Source organism: Sapajus apella, unplaced genomic scaffold, assembly GCF_009761245.1.
Source record: "Sapajus apella isolate SASKATOON/1434 unplaced genomic scaffold, GSC_monkey_1.0 scaffold14, whole genome shotgun sequence".
In the NCBI taxonomy this organism is placed as follows: domain Eukaryota; kingdom Metazoa; phylum Chordata; class Mammalia; order Primates; family Cebidae; genus Sapajus; species Sapajus apella.
Genome location: NW_022436954.1, coordinates 35831232 through 35855319, shown reverse-complemented (window position 1 = coordinate 35855319; position 24088 = coordinate 35831232). Strand labels below are relative to the sequence as shown.

At 33.8% G+C, this 24088-nt stretch overlaps 2 protein-coding genes across 3 annotated transcripts in view; one reads left to right on the top strand and one right to left on the bottom strand.

The window, feature by feature from the left end:
- ANO3 (anoctamin 3) overlaps positions 1 to 24088 on the top strand; it is a 173086-nt gene that overhangs the window by 97862 nt on the left and 51136 nt on the right. For both annotated transcript variants that reach the window (XM_032283712.1, XM_032283711.1), the window contains one exon: positions 1548 to 1608. In XM_032283712.1, the coding sequence (XP_032139603.1) occupies positions 1548 to 1608 (61 nt within the window). The remainder of the gene's footprint in view (positions 1 to 1547; positions 1609 to 24088) is intronic.
- Positions 902 to 16032, bottom strand: MUC15 (mucin 15, cell surface associated). The gene is made up of 4 exons (XM_032283713.1): positions 13711 to 16032; positions 6977 to 7709; positions 4968 to 5117; positions 902 to 3093 (listed from the first exon to the last, which is right to left on the bottom strand). Exons 1-4 carry the CDS (start codon positions 13930 to 13932, stop codon positions 2933 to 2935), a joined length of 1266 nt encoding a protein of 421 aa, XP_032139604.1. The 5' UTR covers positions 13933 to 16032; the 3' UTR covers positions 902 to 2932.

The following is a 24088-nucleotide window of genomic DNA, read 5'->3' as shown; positions in this document are numbered from 1 at the left end:
CCTGAAAGATTTGTAAGCAAACTTAGCAAGGAAAAAAAAAGGAGAGAAGCACTTTAAAGGAAAATACTACACAAACTATGACAAGTTCATGCAACAAATTGTTATTAACGGTGGCTTTTTATTTGCCACTTTTCTAAAAGAGCAGGGTAGAGGCATTATTTCTTGGTGATCTTTAAATCCCCATGTGTAAAGTCTCTGTTCTAACACTCTAAGAGTCTATTTCCTGTATGATGTTGGTTTACAAAGGAAAACAGACAGCTGTGCAGCTGTTCAGCAGCCTCAGGTGTCTCTGTGGGACATCTTGAGAAAAAACTATTGATTCCCTGCTGGGTATAATTTTATGAGCTTTGTGGGAGAATTTCTTTATGATCCTTTTCTCTCCTATGTGTACACTGATGCATGTTTTGAAAACCAAATTTTTATGCTATTTTTTAGAAATACTAAGCCTTAACCAACATAAAATTTCAGAGCCATATGGGATATTTTGCACCTATCCACCAGCCTTCAAAGGGAGCACATTTTTCTATGATGATATTATCAATAATGCCACATTATAGAAAAATACGTTTTATGATGACTTGCTTTACATATATTTTGCAGTTTGTTCCAGATGTAACAACTGAAATATATATTACTATTGTTTTAATGCTGCCATTGAGCACCCTCTGGACTTCAGATTGGGCAAGGAGAACACCATTCCATTCCAACTTTCCTTATAACTGTTCTTTAGCCCATAATTGTCCTCACCCTCCTGTGAGGACCAGTTCTCTATTTTTACTGTAGTTTCTATGAATTTTTGTGCTGGCCAAACTTTTTTTGCCTTCAGTGTATTAATTTAATTTCTCTCACTAACTTACGTATATACTGAGGGTATTATGCAAATGCAAACAAGCAAAGATATATTGAACTAATACTTGATTAAAATCAAACAACACTTACCAGCCTTAAAATTGTATTCAATAACATTATAAAACTATGCCTCCTTCTTTAGGAAGTTTCAGTTAATATCTGATTAAAAAGCACTTGGTTTCATAAGTGTCCAGTGATTTATGAAACTTTTAAAACAAATTAAGATAGGATTGATTACATCTTATAGCCACTATTGGACCCATCCTACATTTTGAAAGATATGAGAGAATAGGGTAAGCTATTCAACTTCCCTACTTCTAGAAGTTTTGCTAACAGGAATTGTAACTACGAATGCCTCACCTGAAAACTAGTTTCATACAACTTTCATTGTAGTTTGGCAATCCATGATGTACAAATACTTCCACAGGGTGGTAGAATCATTTATAATTGGAAACGAAGGTGGGTTATAAAGGGAATCAAGAGAGGAGAAAAGAAGGCTAATTTTTCTTCACCCCTCCCCATGAGAAAAATCACGTGAAATAGTTGCAGGACCCATGAAAGGATTTCATATATAATATTTCCATACTATACAATAATATGATCCTGTGTGGGGAAAAAATCATAGTACCTGAGTGCAAACAGTATTCACTGGATTATTTTATCAATTTACATGACTGATATTTCTGTTTTCTATTCAGGTGACATATTTGTTTGATAATGGTGGGACAGTCTTCTTTGCTATTTTTATGGCAATATGGGGTAAGTACATTCTTCATTACTTTCTAGCCCTTATTTTCTGAAGCTGTTTCTGTGTTTCTGTCCGTGTGCACACGCGCGCATGCACACACACACACACACACACACACAATGAATCAATTCAACATTAAAGCCTCTAGGTTGGTACTTGCTTTGTTTGCCCTCTCCATACATTCACTTCTTTGGGAATTTAACTCTTGATCTCATCCTCTAATCTCTAAAACCTAGACTTTCCTACATAAGGAACATATTTTTCCTACCAAAGGTAGGTGTTAATTAAAAACAAACTGAAACATACTAGTCTCCAAATTAAGGTTATATTATGGCTTGTGAAAGTGATGCTCAGCAAAAAGTTGTGTGTTTGATACTTCCATTCATCTTTTTTTAACCTTATGCTTCGTACATTTAGAGATGCAGAATCTATTACATATATGATTGAACAATAATGTATAATATATAAGAAACTCTGTTCCCATCTAACAACTTAAAACTGTACAAATTATGTACAGGTATATTCTTTGGTTAACTTTTTTTTTTCTTTACCATGATTCTCACTGAGTTTTTAAGGCACCCAAATAATTGAAGCCTAAGGTGTATTAAGTTAAAATTCCCAGATGTTTGAAGACTTTTAAAGAAGCTATTACTTTCCTGGGTCAGCTTTCTTGCCATGGCCCTATTGAATGTTGTCATTATCAGCTTGGCAGCTCGAGGGGCTGATCATATGCATGCTGATTGAGAAAATCATAATGTACTAGAATACAGGTCTCTCATTTCTATTGCCTCAATTTCCCAGTAATAGAAACCCTGGGCTGTCCTCTTTTTAGCTTTAGGTCAAAATTAAAAAAACAAACAAACAACAAAAAAAAACACCCTTTCAATTTTCCTTTAAGAAAATCCAATCCTGAATTATGGCACTAGGGCCTCAGGCAGAGCAGTAAAGAGTCAACTTCATTTTTTTTTTTTTGTCCAAAATAAATGTAGTTTTATAAATTTTTTGTAGAATAATTTTTATTATTAAGTTATCAGGCAGGGCTATAATGGTGAAATATTTTTTAGTTTTACCTGATCTCACAAATATTTTCTAATAGGAAAATAATACTAAAATACAAACTAAGGCTACAAAATGCTTCAGGATGGCCAAAAATTGTAAGAAACTTTTGGATGATACTTCCTGTCTACATTTCTTTGCTACTGGTCTCTTGCTTTTATGATTCTCCTTGGCAAAATCCACATGACAGTAATCTTGTGTAACTTTTTAAAAGATAAATTTGTCAAAAGGCCAGGATGTAGATGACACTTGCTGTTTGACGCCTTTTTCCTGTTAGTTTTATACTGAAGTACGAAGTGGAGGTATGTCATCCATTGGAATGCCGTCATGTGCATTTTCTTGACTTTTTGGCATGGCTGAATCATTCAAAGTTGAATTGTAGTAACTAGTATTCCCAAAACTCACGTCATAAGGTTCCGGTGCATTGTCTAATCGCAGAACTAAAAAAGTAACAAAATAATATTGTTTCATAGTGATAGTCTGAAAGATTCATGTTCAGGCATTCACTAAGTTATAGGTATTATTCTAGGTGAGGAAATAAAAGGATTTTTATAAGGGCTTTTTAGATTTTAGTTTTAAATTTTTAAATACGTAGATGTTTTTCAAGCTACATTTTTTATAAGACTAAGAGAACAGTTTTACTTCCAAAATTTTATTGCTGATGGACTCAAAGTAAAGGAACTAAGGAAGAGACCACTGTAGTATATCAATACCTTGTATAAAGAAGTGTAGACAATGCCTCATTGACTTTTGAATCTTGTGATTTCAGAGCCTTGTCAACATGTTCATAATTTGTCACTTCTGGCATAAAATTTTTAAGTGAACTCAGTAATTTTTAAATTAATGTTATTATTTTACCAAATATCTTAATATCTTGATGGCTAACCCATTTCAGGTGGAGGAGATAAAAAGAAACATTTGTGGGAGGTTATGTTTTCTTCTAATTGATTCAAGTTATCATGTACTAGAGGTTTTCTGATTGTTAATGTGAACATTTAGTTTTGTTTTTAAATAAAGTTATTTCCTAATGATCTTGAATTCACTTTCAAAGAAAAACTGGACTTAGTATCTTAAGGAACTGCAAGCAGTGACTAATTATTAATTAAATGGTAATTTATTCACTTAGTTATTATCGTTTGCTTATCTACTTATTCATTTAGCCATCTGTTTACAAATTGGGCTCCCGGGAACCTTAGGTCTTTGGGAGAGATATCTCAAGAATGTCTTTGAGGGGTAAAACATTTGTTGTGATTGAGTTATTCCTTTATGCCTCTATCACAGCAGTTTAGATTTTGTCAATTTTTATTGATATTTTGCATGAGATTACATGTAAAGGCAAGATTTTAAGGCTAAAATATGTTTGAAAACCACTGTTACAAATCCTGTCCTTTAATTTTGAGGAAAGGTACTTTTTGTTTTATATGAGTTCCTAGAAGCCCATAATTAGAATTCAGTTACATTTCTAATTAACAGATTTGATTCTGAATATAAGAAATATATCAGCCATATCTGAACTCATCAAAAGTTAAATTCAGTAAGACTTCATCAATGAGACCCACCAAAAGCACTTAACTATTTATTATGGTGACAAGAATCTTTTGTGCAAACCAGAAAACAGTTGTGGTTTTTTTTTTCCCTGAAGTATAAAACTACAGATGAAACAGGCATTAGATTAAATATCAAGTTGATATTATGTTATTAAAGCACAAACTGACAAATTTATTTTTAGTATATCTATTTCTCATTCATAGATATTATGGTTGGCCTTTTCCATCATATGAGTGGAAAATTCCTGAATTAAGGTACATTGTGACTTTATGTGTGCAAATGTGAAACTTTTAGATACTTTAAATTAGAGATTCATGATGATTAATGGAGGGCTGCTGTATCTGTAAACTTTAAAAGAGCTCCAAATTAGAATCAATCTTTGTTCAAATTATTGCTACTTAGTGATCTATCAATGGCAAGGAATAGCTTTGCAGTCACTTGCTAACAAAACTGATCATTTTTTCCTAATGTCATGCCATTCATTATCTTCCAATTTTATATATATGTTTTAGATTCTTTGATTATTATTTAAAACCAATTTTGAGGCAATGAGCAACAGTTCAAATTTTTTTAAAATTTCACTCACAGGTCTGTAATTAGATTGGTTTTGTTCTTTGTTAAACATAAGGTGGATCAGAATAAGTCTTTAGTTTGTTCATTCATATGAATTCTTTTGGAATTACCTTCTAGACAATGCAATAAACATTGGCATCCTTATTTAATTAAAAACACTGTGCCCAGCTGAAGTATTGAAAATAGCTTTTACCTGGTTCATTTCTGTCGTCATAAAGTCGCCGATGAGAAAATGAATCCGTTTTCCTTTTTCCACACAACAAGTAGCCAACAAGAGTAAGCAATGAGACACCCAGAATAGCACCTAAAATGGCCCCGAATACTATTCCTGTATTTCTATTTTCTACAGGACAAAAAAAATAAAATAAGGAAATATAAAATAATTCTTCAAAGAACCGAAATCTACACATGTGAACTTTCCATATACCAAAGAATGTTTAACATTTTTAAACTGGATAATGATGTGCTTTGTTCTCGCTCTCGCTCGCTCTCTCTCTCTCTCTCTGTTCATGTGTGTGTGTGTTTTATAAAGTACTATTTGGGATATATTAGTAAACATACTTGTTGATAAAACCACACTTCTTATTTTTAATTACATTGAAATATTACTAAGTCTTAGCTTTATAACTAATGGTGTCTAGTTACTTATTAACATCAATAGTACTGAAATGTGGTGTGTATACTCCATTAAGATCTAATGTCAGTGTTCAACTTTAATGATGAAATTAACTTTGCACTTGTTTTTATAAATAATTCAAAGGTTAAAAGCCAATAGGAGTTAATAGATAATAGAAAATGAATAATTAAAAAAAACAAGAAGTCACTACAAGGAAAAATTAGTATATCTAATAGAGGTTATTTCCAAATACAACAAATAAACCAAAGCAAGATAACTTCAATTACTTGCACATCAAAAAAAGTTGTCTATACCTGAGCTAAAGGGAGTTCAAAATTTGACTGTATTACTCTTTTCACTCAGTATCTTATTTGAAGATTAAGTTTTCAATAAACTAAATGTTCTCTGAACTAAAATTTAGTATATTTTCTCTACTTTTTTTCGTCTCTTTTCTTGACATACTCATTAATTAGGTAGCCAAAGGGTCTTGCTGGGTCTGCAATTCTATATAAAATCTTATTTCAAAGAAAAATTAATTTTCATTTTGAGGTACAGTAAAATAATTACTAAAATAAAAGAAAAGCAAGTTAACTAAATTTTCTTTACATAAAAAAGCAATGGTAGGAATAAGTACTCAGTATTCTCAAGATGTATACTAGGTTTAGATAGACAAAAGAGAGGAAGTATTTTTTTAAAATCTTTCTAATAGCATATCAAAGCATTTATAAATGTCAAGATATGTTAAAATTATAGCTAAAATAAATCTATACATGCAATGTATTGATCATGGTGTTATAAAAAGCCTAGATTTCAGAATCTAAAACTTTTCCTACACACTGGCAACAACATTCAAATAGGAATGTGTTTATATGATTTGGTTTTTACATTATTAATATAATCCTTAAGTAAGCCACACTGGGAGTGAGTTCTTGGAGGAAAACAAACTGTTATTACAAAAGAGTTTCAAGGGGGGGAAATACATTTGACCTAAAAAAAAACAAAACAGAAAAGAGAAAACTTAGTTATCTTTTTTCATTTTATGGAAAAGGATAAAACCATTTTTATATTTAAAATGGAAAAACTTGACATAATCCTTAAATGAAACATAAAAATGTCCACGTAATAAATTGTTTGTGATGGTGACAGATAATTTATAAATTAACTTACTTTGCTCGATTTTTTTAACTCGTAAACATATATTTTTAAAGTTCAGTTGTACAGTATTCACTTGAACTTGTGAAATTTCAGGTAGTCTTTTCAAGATTCATTGAAAATTGTTATCCAGTATCTCAAAACTATACCATTGCTTCAGTCTCCATCTTTTCTTGACCTAACCTAACTTCACATTTTTTCCCATTGTCTCCTTACACTCCAGTAGAGTAATGACTAGTATATGTTCATTGAAGACCTAAAACTGCTTTACTATTTCTAGTGACTATAATGATCATCACTCAAATGTGAGAACATCTGTGTTATTGTATCCTCTTCTGTTTTTCTATCATAGTGTATTCCTTAGAATTAATCTGCCTGACTTACTTGGAGTTTCAATTTCACACAAAAGGAAAGTTAAATCCATTTATATTTACCTTTTTGGGGATCTGATGTATTTGGAAAGAGTTTTGAATTATTGGTGAATTTTAAGGTAGGTTGTAGAGTTGTTTTTTCTTGATAGGGGGTAAACCCAGCAAAGCTATCGCTGTTTGTGGTAAGCCATCCACTTGGTTCCACTATCAAGGGGTTCACAGATGTAGAAGCTGGTTCTGAAGAGAGGATGCTTACTGTAATGGAACTGTTATCGGGAGTTTTTGTGGTGGCACTGATCAAAGACCACGTGAATTTTTCTGAAGATAGAGCAGGTGTAGCATTGGGATGTGCTGAGAAGGGCAAAGGATCTTCATCTACTATAGATGCATTCCAGGGCAATTTAGAAACAAAGCTATGGATCAAAGGAGGACTTGCAGAAATGGTGGATGTGGGTTTTACACTGCCAGAAGAATATTCTGCTGACAAGTTACTGGATGAATCTGTGATTCCATGGCTTTTGTTTGATAGATTCAAAGGAGAGGAATGACTTGCCTTGAGATCTGAGGTGGTCCTATTTTCTTTTTCTGAGTTTAAGTTTGCTTTACTTTCCAAAGAAATAGGTTTATTTTCTATGGTTTTAAAAGCTTCTGCAATGCTTTGTGCTGTGCTTTTTTCTTGATTTTCTTCTCCATGGCTCCCCAATAGAAGTGAATAAAACAAAGTTGAAATCAACAGAATTTTGGCTAAGATGCACATTGTAGCCTTCTTTGATACTGGGTTTCTTTTTAAAGGAATCTGAAAGAAAATAATCATCATTTGAATTACTTAATAAAATATTCTGCGTTTTTAAATGGATCTATATATTTTGAAGTGATAAAAGTCTAGACATAATATAGAGATAATATTATCATATTTTTATTCCAAAATTGCTTACTTTTGATTATGTACTTAAACTAGTGCCACTGAGTATTGCTTTCCATGTAATCTTCCTTCCTTCCTTCCTTCCTTCCTTCCTTCCTTCCTTCCTTCCTTCCTTCCTTCCTTCCTTTCTTCTAGGGAAATGCCATGCAAATACTTTCTCAAGCCATACATATATTTCAAAGATCATTTAGCTTGGGAAAAGTTGGAAGAAAACCATAAACACACACACACATATATTTAAAACATGTATATAAACTATTAAGTAAAATTTTAAAAATATTGTAAATATAGACCACGTGTAGAGCTGGCTTATTTCATCAATCTATTCAAGAAAATACATTCTTTGTAAAGATGTCATTTGAAATATTTATTATGAAAATAACATTACTGATTATACATGAAATGTACCATATATTAGTTTTTTAAAGTTAGTCAGTCAGGAAAGCCCTTGAATAGATTTTATTAGTATCTAATTTGAATTTGAATTTGAATTTGAATTTGAATTTGAATGTATCCCTTTTTCACACTTTTCATTTCATGATGTCCTTCTTGCTACCTAATTCTTAATTGGGGAGATTCAGAAGTCCCCTGGCTTTAAGGATACTCTTTAATCTTACTCTCTTATTTTATAAAAGAAGAATATGTTTGGGTGTGTATGTGGAAAAATATGCTAGATAATTGTAAATTGGGCCCTGATCTCCAATCCAGGCACACCATTCTGCCTCTTAAGTGTGGAAGTGACACAATACATAAATAGGATGACATGGGAAAAGGTTTTTAAATCAGATTTATGTTAAAATTCTAGCTTTTGTTACAAATAACTCATGAAAAATAACAATTATAATAAGCAGTTGATTTATCATCATTGTAATAGCCTAACTTCTGAATGTCATTCTGAAGACTGAATAGGATGACTTAGGTAACTGAAAGTAAACACTTTAATAGATGCTAACCTCCATTTAATATTCAAATATAATATCTCTACAGCATCTTTTCAGTTACAAAGTTTATAGTATCATCTTAATCCTTAGAACAATTCCTTGATATGGCAACAATAGATTGTATTATGGCCATTTTAAAGATGAAAAAACTGAAACTCAGAGTGGCTAGTAACAGAAGCTGGTAAATGGAAGAGGCAATATTCAAAGCCAAGTCAACTGATTCCAATCTCATTCAAGGCCAAAATTTGAAGTGATTTTAATAGAAAACTTATTTTTTTCAAAAAAATTAGACCTTTTTCTCAAGCAATAAAATCTGTGTGCTGATTTCATGTTCTTTGAATTGAATCTTATTTTTCACTAAAAGCCTCCATGCTGACTGAGAGAGGAAAAGGGAGGATGTGAGACTGTTGTTTCTTACTTCCTGTGCTGTCTGTCACTTCTCAACAGCTGTCTGAAATTTTTACAAATATTTTCAACCTTGTTGATTTTTCATTAGGATCTAAAGAGCTTCTAAACAGTCCCCCTAGTTATGTGTTGGTTTTAAGCTGTAAGTACACTTTTACATAATGATTTCTCACATATGACATAACTTATTATATGTATCTATGATACATATAATACTTCCGTATAATACATATAATCTTCCATGCCCTGTGGTTTTCACTTAAGAAAAGTCTACTTGAAAAGCAGGCAGACATATGAGAACATTCATAGTGGCATTATTTATAAGAACCTCAAACCTAAGTGTTCGTTAGTAACAAATTGGATAATAAATTGTGGTATATTCAGATAGTGAAAATTGACAACATGGATGATAATCACAAACATAATGCACTGCTTAAAACACCAGTTGTATTATGTGATTTCATGTATATAAAGTTCAAAAACGAGCAAAAAACTACAATGCTACAAGTCAGGAAAGGGCTTTGTTACTGGAAGTAAACAGATAAATTGATTGGGTGGACCATGGAAGGACCTTCTGTGCTGGTGATACTCTTAATTCTCAACCTGATTGTGATTACATAGGTGTTTGTATTTGTGATCATTCTGTTTATTTGTATTTCATTCACTTTTCTGTTACAAGTGAGAAAATTAGATTGTATATACATTTGTTACATCAGCTGCTTTACATATTTTCTGTTTAATGCTAACCAAAAATAAACAAATGATGAAGAAAGGCCTGTTAATCCCACTTTACAGATGATGAAGTGTTGCATAAATAATATAAGTAATGTGTCCAAGGACGTGCAGCTAGTAACTGAGAGATAGGGTTGGGATTCAAACCTTGACATGTGTGATTTAAAGTTAGTCAGTACTCATCTTTTAAGTTACAAAGGAATATAGAATTTGGTACATAACTGCATTTTAGAACTTCTTCCTATCATTTGTTTTTTTAGTACAGCCTTCCAAATTTAATTATTTTAACAAGAGCAGTTTATAATTCCATTTTTTAAAAACACTGAAAATATAGGGTTTTCTATATTCAAAATATCCACTAAATACACTAAATATGGTTTTGCTCTAATTTAAGAAAATCATAACAACAATTATGGTTTCTAGATGGACATTTTACCATGGAGTTTACCAATTAGCATTTACAAAGCATGAATGATTATCTCTGGCACCTGTAGTTCACCAACATTTACTTAACCTGATGCCTCACCTAGCATGTTTAAAATATAATTTGGTTTAGTTTAAAAATAATTACATGCACCTTTTCAGAAACATCTCTCTCCTGTGTACTCTGCAAAGGTCACAGCAAACATAACGGTCCTTTTCATTATCTACTGCAAGTGATCTAATTCATGAATTGTTCTTGGCTCCTTTCAACATTATTATGTCATTTGATTTGTTTTCTCTATACCTAGGTGTTTTGCTATTTTCTCTTCCTAGTAAAGTGGTTACTTCTTATAGGGGTGGAGTGGGGGGAATGTCCTTAGCTGTTCTTCTAGTTTTCTTATAATATTACATGATAGACATGGCATTGAGCTTTCATTCCCTACCTGTAATGAAAATCTACATATCATTAGTGAATAAAGTGAATTCTGTGTTCCTGTTTCACCTTTCCTGTAACATTGAACCATCAAGGGGATTTCTCCTTTCTTTACCCATCTTTTGATTGTAACTTTAAAACCTAGGGTATCAACACCCCCAAAATGCCAAGCAGCCTGTTACTGCCTATAATTTATTTCCTGGGAAAAGAAGAGAAAGGGAAGAGAGGGGTAGTTCAGTATGTTGTGAATACTATTAAATATTTACAGCTTATTCAGAAATTAATACAGCTACAGATAAGGCTTTTGTGAAGACGGTTTGTCCTGACATTGCAGTGGGGAACAAGTTTGCCTCTGCTACCTGGCTTCTAGGAAAGCCAGGTTACACCACTTACTCAGTTCCCTTTCATCTTAAAGTTGTAAAAGCAGCCAGGAATTGAAATTATTCGCTATTCAGAACCCTGCCATGAAATTTTGCTGGAGCATGGTTCAGGAGATTCAGCTTAAGTTTGACCTCATCCAAATTGAACAAAGCACATTGCAAGCAACAAAAGCCTAATGGAGGTGGGACTGCAACTCCAGAGGGCAACAAATATACGTGTGTGTGTGTGTGTGTGTGTGTGTGTGTGTGTGTAGTGCTTTATATATATATAGTGCTTTCCTTTTAGCCTCTTTCCATCTCTGGAGTTCAAATTCTAACTCTATGTTATATACTTGTTTTATAAAGCTGAAAGGATGATGGATTATGTATGGTATGCCTGAGTGTACCCAAGTTCATCTGTCAGCCAGGTGCACTGTGGGGGCAGACAGAAGGTGGGATGAAAGAAAAGTAGAATTGCAGAGGGAGAGAAATCAGAAGAACCAGGTAACATGATTTCACCTCCTGATCTTTGCCCTTTTTTGCACCTGGTAGCTCCTAAGAGGAATTTTAATGGTATAAAATAGAAACAGGGTTAGGATCATCATAAACTTGAAAAACTAATGGTAGAATTACTATAAAGTGAACAGAGAAAGCAAAGAGGATTTCCAGTTCCTTTGTGATATTTTAAATACAGATTCTAAACTTTCCTGTATATATTAAAATATTTTTATTGTTTCTAAAATGTAGCTGGTTTTAAAATATGCTGTCATAGTGTCACTGTTTTTAAACAACTCCTCTACACAGGGAGGGTGAACACGACTTTCACGTTCTTTGTTATTGGCACTGGAAGGTGGTTTCACATTACTACTTTTGTATGAAGGGCTGCAGAAAGTGATGAGAAAAAATAAAAACAAAAAACACCTCTGGTCAGTAAGGGAAGCAAACCCGCATTCACTGTCCATATTTTTGCTTCCTCTTAAATGCAGAAAGTCATTATTCTGTCCAGCCTCTCTGTTGAAAGTAAGTCATACTTATTTTTATACCAAGTTTTGGAAAGAAGAAGATGTTCTGGTTTATGTCAGGTAATTAACCCACGTAAGGGCAGAGAAATTCTATTCATTCTAAACAGAATCAAAATCAGAAATCCTAAATAGAATAATCAGTTCAGGTATACAGCAGGCATAGTATAAAAACATTTCTATAGTAAAATCACTAGTGAGTATACATTGGGCTTCCTTTTCTCCAAGTTGCATTTGATCATTTCTTCTTACAGATCTTAGGCTACAAATTAAGACAGATGGGTTTTGTTTGTCTGTCAAAGAAAACTCTGTCTGCCATATAGCTAATATCTCAGGAAGAACTTAAGTGTTACTCCAAGTGTCTTTTTCCAATCTTGTACAATATTTTTATTTTTCTAAATGCAACAATAAATGAAGACATAAGACATGCTTCTAAAAATGCCTCTTTTATGAGGGGGTTTTGGAAGAGTAACCAACTAGAAAAAGGATTGTGCCTGAGAAACCTAGTCCTCTCATTTTACTTTTATTTGTCGTAAAAAGAAACAAAAAAGAAAAGAATAGCTTTCTTCCAAGAAAAAACAAATTTCAGAAGTCCAAGAACATCATTGTGGTTAAAAGACTTAGGCTACAGAGATACAGGAAAAATACACAGTTTGTCATACTACCTGCTACCTTGGGAGTTTTCAGTAATAATCTTCAATACTTAAACAATTAGTGACAGCATCAAGCTTAGAAAGAAAATGTGTCTCTGAAAGAGATAGTCTAGGTCAAAATTTTCAAGCACAGGGTTTCCAGCCTTCTATGTCCTATTTCACTGTCTATAGGAACAGCCTCTAGAGATTAAATAGAAAGTGAATAAATAGAAATCAGCATTCCTTTAATAAAAAAGAGTCTTATATAACCACAAAATGAAAACAATTTTTAGAAACTTTACCACATTTTCGTTTCATGGGATGTTTTTTGTAGTAACTCATGTTAACCTTTAAGATTTCCAATGTGAGTAAGACGTACACATATCATGCTATATAATTATATGTACTGTACAACAGTTTGCCAACTTTTTAATTAAGAAAACCTTTGAAAAAGATGTATAAAAGCTTCTATTTTATTAGAAGATTATTTTCCAAAACTATTAAAATACTTAAAAACCTTTCAACACAAATGCATAATTTAAATCTAAGATTCAATTTACATTCATGCTGCCACTTCACTTTAAACATTTTGAAACCTGTACTAAGATCTGACTCAAGGAAATTCTATTTCATAATCACGTATATTTTAAATAAGGCTTTTATTTAACTCTTCTGCTGGTTCTGTAACCTAGCAAATTTGGCAGTAATTTTTAAAGCCAACTCATTTAAGAGTGTAAATACTCATTTGGAAAGTAGTTACTTAATAAAACAACTACTTGTCTTTACAAGGATTACCATAGCTACTTGCCAGGCTGTTCTGTGGAAAGTTGAGACCACTGTGATTCTCTTAGGTAAATAATGGAAAAAGAGAGAGGAGAGAGAGAGAGAGAGAGAGAAAGAGAGAGACCTAAGTAACCCAGCACGCACTTACCTTCAGGTCTAGGAGGTGTTTACAATCAGGAACTGAAATATCACAGCTGTCCTGTTTGAAATGAATCTGTTGTGCATTAGAGAAAACAGATGGGTTAAGTGTGACAATGTGGCACTCAGCAACAGAGTGCCAGGGAAACAAAATTAGGTGGGGCTGGCTGTATCTTGCTTGTGTAACAGAGCGCCCAGGAACCTGACTGACCTGCTTCTCAGCTGTAAGCATTAAGATATCATCTCATTCAGGCCTTTAACAACAACAACAAAAGCCCAACCCTCCAATTTTCATAGGTTGATCGTTTTAACTCTGGGGCACGGGAGAACTCTCATCAGCGGTAGCAAAAAACGAGGCATCCATTTTTTTTCTCCTAAGTTTAAAAAGGAGAAAGAATTTGGCAAAGTCATCTGGTATACCAGGCATTTATGACATGTGCTGAGTCCCCTCCTTCTTGCAGGTGAGGAAAGCAAACAAGTCATTCCCTGCACTTGTTGCTGTATGCCAGCTCCACATTCTCTTAAATCATAAACAATTTTTCTGTACTCTAGTAAGTTGCCCTATTTGTATGCTTAAAGCCTAAGTAGAGAAAATGTAGCGGGATCAGCAGTGAGTCATCTGTTCTGAGGTACACTGAAATTGGGTTTTTAGAAAGTCCCACTTAACACAAGTGAATTAGTATATATCGGGATCCCTGAGAAAGCGATGAGGTGTTACATTAAAAATAATGATCATGACTGAGATTCGGTTTCTTGCTGACCTTCAGGAGTTTGGAGAGGAACTGGGGCCTGAGAATGGCCATGTGATCCCCACTTTTCCTGGGAGCCTTCTCGATTAAGTAGTTTCCACTCTGTGTTCTCTCTGCTTTTACTCTCATTTTAGAGGCTGGAAAGTTTCAGAAGTGCCCAGGTAATGCTTGATTAAGTACTAGAGTTGAATAACAACTTGGCATACCTCCTACACTTCCTTTCAGGGATTATGAAAGGGAGAAGAGTGAAACTGGGATCTTCTGCACATCAGCATTTGGGGATGGTGCCAAGGTCCGTTCAGCTCAATGTGCCCAAGGTTCTTACTTGGCTTCTGTTGCACAAGGAGATAGGTTTTCAACTGCTGAGTGAGAAAATGAAACTTTAGCTAAAATGCAAGAGCTAGTAAGCTTCAAATGGAATGCAAAGAATCTGCCCAGTTAATTGACCCCAGGAAAGAACAAGGTAATTCTGTAGTTTTAAATTTTCTGAAGCCCAAAGGCCCCTTCAGAGTTAGATTAGAAATTAAACCAACCCCTAAAAAATATTGTCTCAAAAGATATTTAAGCTGTCTCTTCTGTGTTATGAAGAAAAGCAGTTTAAATTTAATCAAACAGCTAGTGACCAAACAGTGGCTTAATAGAATTCAATCGTTTATTTTCAGATAAGCCACTTTTTAGGGAACAATCCAACTAAATCTATTTTATGTTTGTAGTTAGAGAAGTGAACATGATTGGGAAGGACTGGGTGCCCCTTTTCCCTAGGCATTTTCCTCAATATGTGTGAGAATATCATTATTCTCCTCCGCCTTAACTGTAATAATTATGGCTTACACCAGGCATGAACTTTGCGACACACTTTTGCTACAGCTCTCCGTTTTCACTGCCATAAAAGTCAGGCGAATTTCTCATCTTGCTTTTTCCTGAAGACCCTTGCTGTGGGCTCAGAATCCTATTCATCATTGCCCTCCTTACAAGCATAATCAGTTGATTAGAACTCACCCTACAGATAAACGTTATCTACCCTCACTGTCTTGAGCACATCTGGAAATAAAGTTTTAAAATGTAAACTGTGCATATATTTAATGCCTCAATTGTTACTTAGCTCATTTAGTTGTTATCAGAAACCTTTGTTTACCCTCTGGAGTTGGAATTAAAAAGTAATTTCTAGCCAAACAAACAAGTTTCACTGAGATACAGTTCCAGGTTCTAGGTAAGACCAATCCTACTTTAGACCTTTCTCCAGAGGAACTCCACAATAAGGGATAATTACCTGCAATTTCATCAGCAAAAGCAGCTGAGATGACATATTGTGCAATGCTTGTATAATTTTTTTGGGTACTTACCCACTATGGTGCCTTTCATCTGGCACTCACCAACTGCTTTACACTCATTAAGTTTCACAATACATACTGGGAGGAAACCTCTTCCTAGTCTGTAACCTTTTCCTAGTCTGAAATGGTACAACCACTCACAAGTGGAGTTTCCAGAACATGAATACACATTAATATCACTAGTGAATCTGCATACAAAACCAGACATAGCTTGGGACCACATATCAAATGAAATGAAAACATTGTTTTGGATCAAAAAGAGTATCTTTTTGTACAAACGCTATAGCATCACCCTATGATGCTGATGTCACATTTAGGAAATTTGCATCGATCAAATTCACTGATAGCTCGTTGAGTCTGATACAGGCTACAAATGGAATTCATGTTTATTTCCCCATAGGGACATAGGCACTTTAAGCCAAAAAGAAATATTTGAATAATAGAGAAATAAATTACATTGAGAATGTACTATTTGAGAGTATTTTAATGATATTCATGATAAATAAAATATAATTTAATGGCTGGGAAATGTATTTGGGGATAATAACATTTAGTTTATTTCAATATTCTATTAGAATAGAAATGAAAGGATTATTCTCATAAATGCTAATAGTTGTTTATCATTCAAGTTTATCTTTTTTGTTAAGTAATATGGTGTTAAAATATGATCTTCTTCAGTTAACTATAACTTTTTGGAAAGCTCAAATGTTCCATTTTGCAGTTAAGGAAATTCTAGGACAATGCCCTTGTTTAAATAGAGGTTATGATATTATATATACACATATGTACGTATACATACTTGCATGCATACATACATAAATGGTGAGCTAAAGAAAGTTGTAAACCTGGTCAGTCAACTAAAGATAACTTTAAAGGAGAGATTCCTGTATGATTTTTGGCGTTTAATTTGACCATGGTTCAAAGAATTGAATGATATGACTATAGAAAAATGTTGCATTTCTATCTATAATAGTGAACATATTTTCTTAGTAAATACTCTGAAAATATATTTAAAAAATTATATATTTTATATATTATAAAATATATAATTGAAAGTTCTATATTATGCCAATATAAAATACCAATTAAAAAACAAACACAAACCCTCTTGATATCCTTAAGAATATGTTTCTAACAAAGTCTTAGATTTTGCATTTAATATTCATTAAAATTTGAAATGATTATATTATTTTATTACTTCTGATGATTACTCAATTCCAATAGCTTTTTAAGATAAGAGCCTAATGGTCACAAGAAATTTTAAAAGTTTAAAAAATTTCTATCTCCATTTTAAAAATTATTGTAGAGTAGTATGACAAGATAACACTTTCAAACATAAATATATATTAGAAATATTTTGAGTAAAAATTTAATGGAAATAGATTTAAAGATAAAAATGGAACAATTTAACAGATAAGTGCTTTTTAAAAGTATATTTTTAAAGAGATATAATTAGGTATAAAATACTGGTATAAACTTACAATGTTCCTTTCATAAAGCACTGGAAATTTTAACCTTTATAACTATTTAAATGTATAATGGAAAAGAATATTGAACAAGGAGATAAAATTTTCACAAAATTGTTTTAGTGATTACACAGTCATTTTCAAAACCACTGACATAATGCAGCTATTAAATTCAGAGAAGTAAATCAGACATTTTTAATAATTTCTAAGTAATCAGACATTTTCAATAATTTCTAAGCTATTAAATTCAGAGAAGTAAATCAGAGATTTTTGATAATTTCTAAATTTTCAATAATTTCTAGTAATACTTTAAACTGTTCATAGGTTTAAAATATTGCATTGCATATTTTTCTGTACTATTTAGGGTCTCACATAGTGTCCACTATATCTTTTTATCTTCCCTCCCAATTCTATCCAAACAAAAACAAAAAAGGTAGAGGGAGGGTAGTGTTGTTGCAAGATGATGGGAACATTAAAAAAATAAACACTGCTTTCTTCTGAATGTTTCTTTTGCTGACATGATCATATGCCACACATGTTAGTAGGATTCTGGGGCTCTGTCTCTGGCTAGGTTTTCCAGATTTATAATCAGCAAGGGAGCAGTGTGCAGAGTAGAACAAGCTTAGGCTACCAAGTCACAGTTTCTTTGTTGAATCCTGGTTTTGCCACTTCATGGTTTCATAACCTTGGATAATTGCCATCACATTTCCAGGAATTTTTTCTCATTTGTACAATAGAGTGGCATTACTTCTTAGTTGTGTGTGGGGAGTCAAGTTAAAATAGATAAAATAATTGTGTGTTATTTGACACTTAGTAGTCAAACTCAGACTTTGTTAATTATAAATCTAATAATTTTTATTTGGAGATGATAAAAATTGAAGCTTCAGTATTAGCATTAATAAATGTTGAGAGAAATCCAACTAAGTGTACAAACACACATTAAATTATTTTGAATTTGCATCTCCCAGCACATTGTAGTTGCTCAAGAAATATTAATTTCATGAAAAATGAATGAGTGAATTTTTTATTTTTAACTGAATTTTTCCACACCAGAGAGGCTTTCTCTGATCACACTTTTTAAATGCCGGATATACATGAAGGGGGAATGGAAGCAGCAAACCACCTTGTTATGTTTGTACCTATGCAACAACCCGGCATGGTCTGCACATGTACCCCAGAAGCTAAAGTACAATGAAAAAAAATGAAAAGAAAAAAACCCTGAAACCCTTTTTTCCTGACCTATCCTCACTCCTCTCTGCTGTATTTTCTTCATAGCATTTATTGCCATCTAACATACTGTATATCTTATTTATGTAGGTATTTCTCATCTAGTCCCATACTAGAAAAGTCAGCTCATGACAGCTTGCATTTTCGTCTGTTTTCTTCATTGCTTTATTCACAGGGTTAGACTAATGCCTGGCACAGAGCAAATGCTGGATAAATTTATAAGTAAAAGAATAAATGAGTGAATTGATAAATGAGTAAATAAATATCAATATATTTGTCAATTATAACAAAAATTATACTATTCATGAGACATCTGTAAGTTTACTTTTTCTTCTACTTAAAATATTTTTCTCATCATTGGCCCATTCAGATCTGAAACTTGGCCTTTTTTTTTTTTTTTTTTTCACTTAAGGACATTCCTTGGCCACATTTATGACTGTGCGTATAGATCCTTGAGCAGTTTTCTTTGGTAGGTGATTAATCATAGGAGCTATTTCACAAGAAGAGTTGGTCTTAACTAGAGATTCAGAAATCTTCTAACATGTAAGACTAGAGGATATGGGCTCAAGGATAGATAAGTGGGTAGATACAGTTTTGGTGTTTGTCATGTAGACAGAAAAATTGTCAACTGAGAGTGATGGGAGTATAGGTGTTGGATATTTTTTTAAAAGAAGAGAGAAAGTGGCCAGGTGTGGTGGCTCACGCTTGTAATCCCAGCACTTTGGGTGGCTGAGGCAAGTGGATCACCTGAGGCAGGAGTTCAAGACCAGCCTGGTCAACATGGTGAAACAACATTTCTAGTAAAAATATAAAAAATTAGCTGGGCATGGTGGCGGCACCTGTAATCCCAGCTACTTGGGAGCCTGAGTCAAGAGAATGGCTTGAACCCTGGAGGTGAAGTTTGCAGTGAAGCCAAGATTGTGCCATTACACACCAGCCTGGGCAACAAGAGTAAGACTCTGTTTCAAAAACAAAAATGAGAAAGAGAAAGTATGACAGCATGGCAGCCTCAAGGATCTACCCAAAGTTAGTAATCAAAACAATTCACTCGGCATGACTGTGCTTTTCTCCAGCTATGTTAATGTGCAGGAGTACAAATAGATAATAGACGGAGTGTTGGGTTTAACTAGGGTTACAACAAACTGAAACAAGAGCTAGAGAGTTGAGGGCATTTGCACCCAAGTGAGTATAATGATTGCTCATTAGGACACCTAAAGACAAAAGAGGAAAGGATAGTAAAAATATGATCAGATTAATGAATTGATAATCTGGCTCAAGAGAATGTTAGAATTGCAGTTTATAGGGAGTGAACTAGAGCTATGGATATAATTATTGAATATTATGGAAGGCCTGCTATTGATCAAAAGTGTGTTGTGGGAATACATGAGTGAGACTGAGTAGGAGAAAACAATTTTGAAGATAGAAATCAAGGAACTGAGAAGCCATGGTACTAGAAAGATTATCTGCGTATATTGTAACTTCTAAGAGAAATGTTGGGAGTCATGTTGGTTGATAAGAGTTATATTAAGACATGAGTTTAAAATCTTCACAGACGTTGGGTAAGTGTCTCCAGGAAACAGAATATGACTACCACAAGGAGTGGCAGTAGGAAGCATGAATTGATAATATGAGATTCAAATCGGTGAATTGTTAAGGAAGAGGGAGGAAAAATGGTCCTAAAGCAGCAATGAAGAGCAAGAAATTCACTATCTCATTATCAGTACGTATGGACATAGGAGACGACAAAGAGCCATCACTTGAATGTGCTTCATGGAAAGTGGGGTTTTAAGGGAGTCCTAGGTTTCAATTAGAGCAAGAAGGTGAAGAGATCCAAAAGACTCTCCCTTGACTTTGCATAAAAAAGGGAATAGTGAACATGTTTCAGGAGTTGCGAAGGAATGGACAATCATCATAAAGACAATCCCTGTTCTGGTGGCATCAGGATCAGCTCTTGGGGAGTGAAGGATGATCTGGAATTTGTGAGCTTCTTGAAGTGACTGATATGAACAAGGTGAAAGACTACAATTATATTAGTCCTGATGGACCAGTGGTGCATGTTCACGGGCAGAAAGGTGTGCATAGAATATGGGGATAGAAGCCTGTTGCTAAAATGGAGAGTTCTAGGCTTCCTGTAGACTCCTGCTATTAGAAGATTTTTGAAATAGAGCCTTTTATTTCCAGCACTCAAGTGACTCTTCAGCCTACAACTGGCAGCCTTGCAGTGAAATGAGACTGCTCTCTTTAATAATGCACGACATTCTGTTTTGTGGAGGTGCCATAACTGATTCATTCCTGTGAGATGAAGTGTACTGTGTATAGCAGCTTTATTCTTTTAAAACTCTAATTTTATTATATGGTCTAACCTTTTTAAGTCGCTCTTGCCCAATTTATTAACTATCAACTATTTTTATATGGGCTTAACTCTTTAAGTGAGGTTACAACCAGGCATAATAAAGTGGCAAAACTGGCAGTTTGTTAATGTTATAACTTAGCAATGTTAGGAAAAGATTCACAGGATTTATTAATGTTTTCTGAAAAAAAAAACACTTAAGGCAGGTAATTAGAAAGTCATTGCATATCTAATTTGTTTCTTTCTAGTTAGAAAAAGTCATTATAGCTAAATGATAACTTCAGCAGCAGCAGTACACTGAGTTTTATTTTCTGAGTGTTCTCACCAAGGAACCATGACTTGAAGTGGATAGAGTGAGGAGAGGGAGAGATGTCTGTTTTTCCTTGAAGAAAATTATCTTCATGCAGGGGAAACCAAGACAAAGTTCTTGGTATGTATAATAATTAGAGTGTTAAAAAAATTGGTTATTACAATTCATTGTGGCCTTCCAGTGGATTAAGCATAGTTACTTACAAATTGTCTCTCACTTAATTTGTACAACACTCTTATGAATACAATTTTATTATTCTCATTTTAGGTAGTAACAACAAAATTTTATCATCATTTAGTAATTTGTCCAGCGTCAGACAATTAGAAATATATGCACCTTTGAAACCCAGAATATCCTACTCTAACCTGTGCTCTTTGTTCAGTACCACAATGTTGTTCCTGTATGTTCTGAGAAGCATTATTACTTAATCAAAAAGTTCATTGTCATTGCATTTATTGTAAAGGTGAAGTCAGTAATTTATTTTACAGTGGTAAAGTACAGTACCAAGTACAATTTAACTGAGGTAGTATATCCAGTTTCAGAGAAATGCTTGCATTATGGACAAATACTGAATAATGTTTAGGGCTGTAGTACTGGCCAGTTAGAATAGACAAAGAACTTAGTTCTGGAGCAGTTTTCTGGAGTCACAAGTTGTTTCAGGGACTAACTATACAGGTATCTGGTCCTACTGAAAGTTTCCTGGGAAAGATAGGGTAGCCAGTAAGGAGATGGAAGTCTTTAGGGAGCTTAGCTGCAGGTTCAGTTTTGTTTTTTCCTTTATAAGTTAACAACTAGTATGGCAATACTGAGTATCAGCAAGGTGTCAGTCCCAAATATCCTGCTCAAGAAAAATGCCTTGGATATATACCAAAATGTTCATAGTAACTGTTTATTCATGGTGGGATTTTTAGTGACTTTATTTTCTTCTTTATACTTTTAATTAATTCTTTCAACATATATTAATTAAAGACTGTATGACATGCACTCCTCTACCTCTGTATTTCAGAAATAAATAAGACAAGGTGTTTATTCCTGTTATTTTTGCTGATGTTACATTTTTAGTTAGAAAATGTTCAACTGAATTAAAGAAATAATATCAAATCATTGAATTGTAAGATGAGAAAAAGGCTTAAGAAACATTAATAGTGTACTTTAAAAGATTATATTGCATTTATGAAAAATATATGGCTAAAAGCTAACAAGTTTGTCAAGTGTGCACATCTCCGGTATTTAAGCAATTAAATTGAGAGTATCCATTTCAGTCTGAATAAATGCTACTGAAATGTCTATTTAATATACAAATGCCAATACAATATTGAGTGACAAGAAGAGTTAGCTTTAGAGGGACTCTACTTCCAAGTTAAGAGTCTACTCTGGTCAAGATTGAGTGAGAGTTCTCATTGTAATTTAATACACATGATGATGCTTTATATAGCTTCTTATTCCTTCATGAAATTTGCAATGGAGGGGAATATGTCAAGTTTGATTTCAGAAATGGGTAAAGATTTGCAATGCTTAGGCTTCAAATGCTGGCTTTACCATCCTCTTTCTCATTTAATGCTTTTAGAGAGAGAAATGAAGGAAAGGGTAATTTGAGGTAAAATTAGAGAGAGATTCCATGCCTTGGACAGAGGAAATTTAATGAGACAAACAGGTTTTGACTAAGCAGTTCCAGACATTGTGCTGTGTCAAATACAGTTCAGTCCAGATGTTCAAAATCTGCCTCTTCACACATATTTATAGGCTCTTCATATCAATTAATCTACTTTGTGCTTATGTAGAGAACTCCATAGAACTCCATGCGTTACATTTCTGTAAGGTGTTAACCAAAAAGACCGAGTAATTTTCTCCAGGCATGGTGATGTAAAATGTCCCATATTCATGGCTCTTTTGCCAAATGCAGAACCTGTTTAGCAAGGTTTCTATTTCTACCTCATTTATAGTGCTGTTGCAATAGTGCCTTGGGAAAGCACATTATGCTTGAGGATGATGCTGAAAATAAACCTGGGGAATGGAGGAGTCTTTAGTAGTACTTGGGTGCTGTCCAAACTGGCAGTCTGAGTTGCTGCTCTGATAAACTGTTGTTTCAGCTGTGCCTTCTTTTGAGAAGGCTTCAAGTCTTTAACTGTTCTGATGAAAAGAATGCTTGGAGTTCCTTTTTCCTCCACATTCAGACATATTTAACTTCATTTGTGTTTGAGTTGACCCCTTTCCCCTGCCCCTTTCTTTCTTTTTTCCTTTTGTTTATTATTTTTTGTGTGGGTGAGACCGAGTTTCACTCTTGTTGCCCAGGCTGGAGTGCAGTGGCGCAATCTTGGCTCACTGCAACCTCTGACTCTCGGGTTCAAGCGATTCTCCTGCCTCAGCCTCCAGAGTAGCTGGGATTACAGGCATGCGCCACTGCACCCTGCTAATTTTTTGTATTTTTAGTAAAGACAGGGTTTCTCCATGCTGGTCAGACTGGTCTCAAACTCCCGACCTTAGGTGATCTGCCCGCCTCGGCCTCGCAAAGTGCTGGGATTACAGGCTTGAGCCACCGCACCCAGCCCCCTGCCTTTTTCTAATCAACCACATTAGAAGTATAGTACAGTGGTTTTTAAAAATTGTTAAGCAATAATTATTTTTTCAACTAGAATTGATCTTGATTATTCAATATATAAATCAGATACAGAAGGGGCTTCCCTGGTGAGATTCTGTCTTTTTCCTATATCACTAATGAGATTCTTGAAGCTTAATTTGAAAACCTGGAATAATGGAAAGACGACAAGATCAGGAATTATGACTGGATTCTATTCAATAATTCAGTTCAATTTGATGAACATTTATTGAGCATTTTCAGCGCACCAAAATGGCTAAGAAAAAAAAACACTAAAAAGGCTGAGAAGAAACAGACACTGAAGAAACTTAACTTCAAGAGTAGTAAAAATCATGTATAAAAACAAGTGTAGTAAGTTA